We start from the raw sequence: 7,942 nt of genomic DNA, 5'->3' as shown, positions 1-7,942 counted from the left end.
CCTGCATCTGCCCCGCAAACCCGCAGTTATACTGGCTCGGGGGTAGCGTTTGCGGGCTGCGGCGGAAATATTTACGAGCCGGACACCGATGCGGGCTCTAGTCTGGCCAGAATAATGGGCCGAGCCCGTATAATCGCCGGAATTATGCGGGTTCGCGCTGGATGCGGGGTCTGCTAGAGTTGCTCTTAGACCATGGAGGCGTGATGGATCTGTGTTTCCGGTCTTCGTTGTCTGTATTCATGTGTCTTCAGTTTGGATTTTTTTGATCTATGTTTCTCTTTGTTGGCAGTGATTGTTGTGAAGGAAATATGCCCTAGATGCAATAATAAAGTTATTATTTTATATTTCCTTATATCATGATAAATATTTATTATTCATGCTAGAATTGTATTAACCGGAAACTTGATACATGTGTGGATACATAGACAAGACACCGTGCCCCTAGTATGTCTCTACTAGACTAGCTTGTTAATCAAAGATGGTTAAGTTTCCTAACCATAGACATGTGTTGTCATTTGATGAACGAGATCACATCATTAGGAGAATGATGTGATGGACAAGACTCATCTGTTAGCTTAGCATATAGATCGTTTAGTTTTATTGCTATTGCTTTCTTCATGTCATATACATATTCTTTTGACTATGAGATTATGCAACTCCCGAATACGAGAGGAATACCTTGTGTGCTATCAAACGTCACAACATAACTAGGTGATTATAAAGATGCTCTACAAGTATCTCCGAAGGTGTTTGTTGGGTTGTGATAGATCGAGATTAGGATTTGTCACTCCGAGTATCGGAGAGGTATCTCTGGGCCCTCTCGGTAATACACATCATAAGAAGCCTTGCAAGCAAAGTGACTAATGAGTTAGTTGCAGGATGATGTATTACGGAACAAGTAAAGAGACTTGCCGGTAACAAGATTGAACTAGGTATGAAGATACCGACGATCGAATCTCGGGCAAGTAACATACCGATGGACAAAGAGAATAACGTATGTTGTCATAATGGCTCGACCGATAAAGATCTTCGTAGAATATGTAGGAACCAATATGAGCATCCAGGTTCCGCTATTGGTTATTGACCGGAGAGGTGTCTCGGTCATGTCTACATAGTTCTCGAACCCGTAGGGTCTGCACGCTTAACGTTCGATGACGATATAGTATTATGTGAGTTTTTTGATTTGGCTGCCGAATGTTGTTTGGAGTCTCGGATGAGATCATGGACATGACGAGGAGTCTCAAAATGGTCAAGAGGTAAAGATTGATATATAGGACGATGGTATTCAGACACTGGAAGTGTTCTGGGGTACCGGGTACATATCGGGTCATCGGAAAGGGGTTCCGGGCACCCCCGACAAAGTTATGGGCCTAATGGGCCAAGAGGGGAAACGCAGCAGCCAGCATGGGCTGATGCGCCCCCTATATAGGCCGAACCTGGAGGGGGGGAAGAGGGGAAGAGAGAAAGGAAGGGGGGATTCGGCCTCCCCCTTCCTTCCCTCCTCCCTCTTCCGAAAATTATGCTAGGGGGAGGGGGCGAATAGGACTAGGGCCCCAATTAGGGTTCCTCCTACTTGTGCGCCCCCTTGGCTCCTCCCTTTCCCTCCCACCCATATATATGAAGGGGGGAGGCGCCTAGAACACACAACAACATCTGTTAGCCATGTGCGGTGCCCCCTCCACAGATTACACCCTCGGTCATATTCTCGCAGTGCTTAGGTGAAGCCCTGCGCGGATCACTTCACCATCACCGTCACCACGCCGTCGTGCTGACGGAACTCATCTACTTCCTCGACAGTTTGCTGGATCAAGAGTTCGAGGGACGTCATCGAGCTGAACGTGTGCAGAACTCGAAGGTGTCGTACGTTTGGTACTTGATCGGTCGGAACGAAAAGAAGTTCGACTACATCAACCGTACTGTCAAACGCTTTCGCTTTCAGTCTACGAAGGTACGTAGACACACTCTCCCCCTCTCGTTGCTATGCGTCTCCTAGATAGATCTTGCCTGAGCGTAGGAATTTTTTTGAAATTACATGCTACGTTTCTCAACATGTTGTTCTAGTGTGTTGGTCTGTTGGGACCTTAGCACGGCAACTTCTCGACTGTCTCCGTAACAATGTTTGTCTAGCTCTAGTGAGGGAGGGGCGATAACGACGGCACTCCGACTTACTCCAATGCTTGTAGTCGTCGCTAGATGATCTACGGACATAAATGTAATTTGTATTACTTCTTATGTTCGTTATACAGTCATGATGTTTGACCAATAGGTTGGAAGTTTTCTTAGAAAGAAAAAAGAGTTCTTGAACTAAAATGTTCCCTGGCCATGAGTTTATTGACAAATGGTGTCTTTTTCATAACAATTAAATGCACACAAATGTGGCAATCGGTCCTTAAACTAAATCAAACACATCTGGCACGCAGCACTAGTAACAAAGTGGAGAGATACATGGATTGTACAAAAGGCTAATAAGCTTTTGTAACTATTTGCTACTTCAGGACTTCCTCACGTTTTCTACTCTAACCCTATGTAGTTACGATAAACTTTTCCCTTTAGACTTCAACGGCGAGTCCGTGGATTCGCCTCCCTTCTGCTTAGGTTAGAATTTTTAGTCCTCGCAGGTACGGCGCTTAGGTGGATGGCAGCGCTTCTTCTTTGAATTTGTCTTCGAGGCTTCGATCCTTCTCGAGTTCATCCGTTAGGCCTTATTCAACGGAGCTTCGGCGTAGATTCCTACCGTCTCCCTAGGGTGGTGACGTTAGGGTTTCTCGTCATGTGGCGAGAGTTGGGTCAGGTGCTTCAGATCTATGCAAGAGTTCAATGGCGACAACTGCGGCTCCAGGGCATTGGTCCTTAAGGGCACATGTACGAAGACTTTCCGGCTGTCATCGACAAAGTCAAAACCGGCTTTGATATGGGAGCGGCATCGACATCACGCTCCAACGGCAGTAGTGGTCAGTGGTCTTAGAGTCTCGATGCATTTTTATTATGTTCAAGATGCTTTATAGATCTGATCTTTTTCGGATAAAAAAACTATCTGCTACTTCTTTGCGGACAACTAAAAATGTGTTTCCAACATATGAATTTACTACACTGGTGCTTCATAAAGTACCATTTTGGTACTTCAATGCCGTAAAGAAAGCATAGGCCAAACAGTACGAGAAAAAACTACTCCCTTTGTCCCATAATGTCAGTGTGAAAAAAACATCTTACATCATGAAACGAAAGGAGTACTATGCTCTTGGTACCTGCCTGACTAGCCCATCTTCAGGATCTTGTGTAATCCTCCCAAGGAGGAATACAAGATTTGAGATGCCGCATTTCCCCATAAAATCATTATGTGGACCGTGGATCTATTCTCAGCACATATATCAAGGATTAAGTTACACGTAGTACTGACAATTCGATCAGAATCCAAGATTCACTTACTCCTATATATGCATTGGTTGAAGATCTAGTCTTCTCGATGGAAAAAATAAAATAAAGAAGCAGGTCAGACCTTGTAAATAGCTGTAAAAGAGACTTGGGTCACATGAGACCGGCCAAGTAACATTTCTTTATAGCAGTTTAGAGGGGCTTTTGCTACAAGAATCAAGGTTGGAAAAAGCAAAAAAAAAAATTGTCAAAACGAAGTACAGATAGTGCACTAACAGTGTTCTCATGGACACGCACAATCGTTTGCCAGAGCACGGAAATCATGAAGGCTTGAATCACATATTGCTCTTCGCAAATTTCTCTTCTCGGGTTCAGTTCTGTGAGAAGCTTGTTGCAACAGCCAAACAATTCTAGTGCTTGAAGACGATCAGAACAGCAGTGCAGTTATCCTTGCACCGCCTCTCGCGGACAGCCTCCTTCACCAGGCGCCGCACCGCGAGCGTGGCTGAGGACGTCTCCTATTTAGCAAAGAGTCGTGTTAACAAAGGTTATGATGCCTGAGTTCGAATTTACATAAGAACTGGGTTAGTCATGTGTGTCCTATATAATAATACAAAGTAGTACAAGTCTAAATTATGACGTCTTCTCCCAAGAAATTCTCCCTTCCAAAACCCCAGTTATTAATACTGCGCTAGGCGCCTGCGTCCGCCCACTTGCCAACCTTTGGCCCAAGAGCTCCCCTAGGTCACCGCTACATCATGAGACCATGGAGCTCTACCATATATACACAGGCAATCTCATCCATGTGAGAATGAGTAACACGAATTTTACTACAAAATAGGCTTCCAATTTAATTTCGGCATCGTCCAATCAAAATCTAATCAGTTTTACCTCAGAAGAGATAACTAGCAGAAAATAGTGGGTACAAGAAACAAATGTACTCCCTCCGGTCCTTTTTACAAGAAACAAATAGTGAGTATTTAGAGTTATAGAGATTAGGTCCTTTTTACAAGAAACAAATAGTGAGTATTTAGAGTTATAGAGATTAGATTGAAGAAATAACACCTTCAATTGCTTCTGGACAAATTCAACAGCGTCACTTGGCCCAAACACCTGGGTTCACATAGAAAGTTAAGACTCACCACAAATATGATTGAAGAAATAAAAATGAAGCAAAAACTAATATAGCAAAGAAACGGGAAATAAACATACTCCCCACAAGCCATCACACCCAAGAATGATGAAATGGTCCTTCACTGTGAGTTCAAAAGAATGGACATCTGGTGTTGCAATCAACCCCACCTGCACGATAGTTGATTGATATATGTTGATGCTCCATTTATAGACAACATTGTTAACATAACTACTCCCTCCGTTCCTAAATATAAGTCTTTTTTAGAGATTCCAACAAGTGACTACATACGGAGCAAAATAAGTGAATCTACACTCTAAAATATGTCTACATACATCCATATGTTGTAGTCCATTCGAAATGCCCAAAAAGACTTATATTTAGGAACGGAGGGAGTAGCTTTCAGAAAGCGTGCTTAAGGAGCTTGGATTAAGCATGCAGTGGAACACGTTTTTTTTTCTTTTCCGATAGATGTGGTGATGAATAAAAATATTGGGTATTTTGGCTAGACACAGCTTCATGTGCAAAGACAAGACAGTCTATGTCTTCGCAAAACATAGATAGAACCTTTAGCAAATGTTGTAAAATTATCTCTGTAATGTGGGTACCTCATACAAATGCAGAGTGTTTGAGTCTTCAACAGATTTGGATGTGAGCAACATAATGTAAGAACTAGCGACTGACATAAATTAGAAATGCAAGTCCAAAGTTGTACCCAATGGATGTGAACTCTATACAACAGATCTGTGTTTTCATGAACTCTCCCATGGGTACCTCCATTATTGCATTCTTGCAAACGGATGGCCAAGTGATAAAATATAACTGATAGTTTAATACTAGGGTTTACTAGCATCCCAGAAATAAAAAACTTCGCTACTTGATCTTTCTGCCAAAGAAAAACAAAACTACTTGATCTAGAATAAACATAAAAGTGGGCATAACTGTAAGCATAATTATTTCTAAGCAAACAGATACATCTCTGTGGTCATTATTAGTGATCCTATGCTCCTGGAACTCACAAAGGAGTTCCATTGAGTGATGAAATAACTTATACTAAGAAATGTCATCTATTTGGTAGATGGGCATGGGAATTGAGGGTCTAATTCCTATAGCTTAAGAAAAAGGAGGAGGAAAGTGGTATACTCCAACAGTATATATTTTCCATATACACAAATGGAACACCAGAATAAAAAATATCAGCAAATAAATTTGCATCAGTAAACCTTCTTAAAGTGACGATCTCCAAGAGCTCTAGATACTTCAATGCGCCCTTGTAGTCTTCCATTAGGACCAACAGAACCTCCAGCCTTTGTACGAGAACAAGGTAAAATTAACCGTGAGCCAAGACACATCAAAATGAACATTTGATATGCAATGGTAAGGTGCTCATCAAATACGGCATTCGGAGAGCAGTGGTAAAATTAGGAGCAAATGAGACCACAGAAGAAAACCAATAGAGGAGCAAATGGACTACAGGAGAACAAATTTGTACTTCTTATCACAAATCAGCTAATTCCTATCGCTAACAATTGGTAGCAATTAGGGCAAGGCAACTAGGCATAGGTTGGATGCACAACCAAAATGCTAATATTCAACTGTTCGAGAAAGTCATGTGAACAAACTAGAATAATATCAGGCTTCAATTTGGTATAATTGCCATATTCAGATCTGATTTGACAACTTATGGTGCCAAAAAAAAATGATACAACATCCTTGCATTGGCACCAAGCAGGGAGCTGTTTCATTTGGAACATACAAAACGAAGCAAAACATAATTTATGAGGGGGAACTGAATTAATGTTGGAACCATAAAGCTATTCACCTTCTGGATTCTCGAGCGTTCTTGTGGAAAGATGGCTTTGTGTTCTCTTGTCAAAACAATAGCTTTCAGTGGACTTTTGGTGTCAGCCACCACACCTTCACCATCAGTTGAAGTAGAACGAGCTAATACTGCTTTAGCATCCCCAGCATTCGCAACTACAACCTGGAACATGTCAACAAAGAACCGCTTATGCAAAATAGATTGCAACGATTAAATAGTACTCCCTCCATTCCAGAATATAAGGTGTATCGATATTCATGCAAGTCAAACTTGTGTATGTTTGACCAAGATTATAGAATAAAATATCAAAATTTACAATACAGAATAAAATATGAAAAAACTTGGAGAAGGCCTATGATAAGATACCGCGGAATGTCATGTGATGGGCCTTGAAGAAACACAAAGTCCCAGCAAAGTATATTACCCTCATCAAGGACATGTACGATAATGTTGTGACAAGTGTTCGAACAAGTGATGTCGACACCGATGACTTCCCGATTAAGATAGGACTGCATCAGGGGTCAGCTTTGAGCCCTTATCTTTTTGCATTGGTGATGGATGAGGTCACAAGGGATATACAAGGATATACAAGGAGATATCCCATGGTGTATGCTCTTTGCGGATGATGTGGTGCTAGTTGATGATAGTCGGACGGGGTAAATAGGAAGTTAGAGTTATGGAGACAAACCTTGGAATCGAAAGGGTATAGACTTAGTAGAACTAAAACCGAGTACATGATGTGTGGTTTCAGTACTACTAGGTGTGTCGGAGTAAGCGACCACGGGTAGCCTAGCCGGCTTCCTCTGGCCCTTCTGAAAAAATTACGAGCCGATCCAGCCCTCAAGAATCCAAAACGTGGGGCCGCCTTCCCCTTGCCGGCTGTCTCCCAGGCCGACTATCGGAAGGCGGCCCGGCTTTAGCCCTCATGAAGAAAGCCGCGGGAGGGCCGGCTCCAAGAAGCCGGCCGCGAGAAGCCGACTCCCACAAAGCGGTCAAGATCGTACCCTCGAAGTCTGTATCCACATAACAGCGATGTGGCAAGGCGTGGCTACAGTAAAGCCTGCCACCCCCGAATCCCGAAGCACGCCTGGCACAGTGCGCCGTACGGGGTGGCCATGACCCGTCCGGCGCGGCATTGTTGCCATGTTGACCCTGATGCCACCCACGACGGGCTGTCAGCGCGGCCCACGGGCGGTGGGCCCCTTCAGGGAGACAGACACCCGAAGGCGGCCAGGCCTCCCCCAGTCGGCCCAAGACAGGGCCGGCTCCCCACAGCCGGCTTGCTTCCTCCCTCGAAGGAGACGCCCCATTAAGAAGACAAGACGAGGTGAGGCTACAGCGATCACCCGCCGGGCGACGGCACTGTAGCCACGCTTACCTCGGCGAAGCCCTCGTCACCAGGTTTGAGGCAACAGTAACCAGCCACCGACAAGACCCTTGACAGTGGGGCCTGCCTATTGACCAAGGAGCCGGCAGCCGGCGGGACCCACCAGCCGGCGGGCCCCAGCAGCCGGCGCAGAAGCCGGCGAGCATAGACACAGACGGCTAGGGCCCATGCCCAGCCGGATTACCATTGTACCCCCGGGGTGGGCCTATATAAACCCCCCGGGGCACCC

At 44.4% G+C, this 7,942-nt stretch overlaps 1 protein-coding gene across 1 annotated transcript; it reads right to left on the bottom strand.

Annotated features, from left to right (window-relative positions):
* Nucleotides 1-3,520: 3,520 nt before the first annotated feature.
* On the bottom strand, nucleotides 3,521-6,851 carry LOC125530799 (probable protein phosphatase 2C 67). Its single transcript, XM_048695199.1, has 5 exons — nucleotides 6,327-6,851; nucleotides 5,728-5,811; nucleotides 4,585-4,674; nucleotides 4,438-4,485; nucleotides 3,521-3,890 (listed from the first exon to the last, which is right to left on the bottom strand). Exons 1-5 carry the CDS (start codon nucleotides 6,495-6,497, stop codon nucleotides 3,783-3,785), a joined length of 501 nt encoding a protein of 166 aa, XP_048551156.1. The 5' UTR covers nucleotides 6,498-6,851; the 3' UTR covers nucleotides 3,521-3,782.
* Nucleotides 6,852-7,942: the final 1,091 nt, after the last annotated feature.

Source organism: Triticum urartu, unplaced genomic scaffold (genome assembly GCF_003073215.2).
Source record: "Triticum urartu cultivar G1812 unplaced genomic scaffold, Tu2.1 TuUngrouped_contig_6567, whole genome shotgun sequence".
In the NCBI taxonomy this organism is placed as follows: domain Eukaryota; kingdom Viridiplantae; phylum Streptophyta; class Magnoliopsida; order Poales; family Poaceae; genus Triticum; species Triticum urartu.
This window is presented reverse-complemented; position numbering and strand designations above follow the sequence as displayed.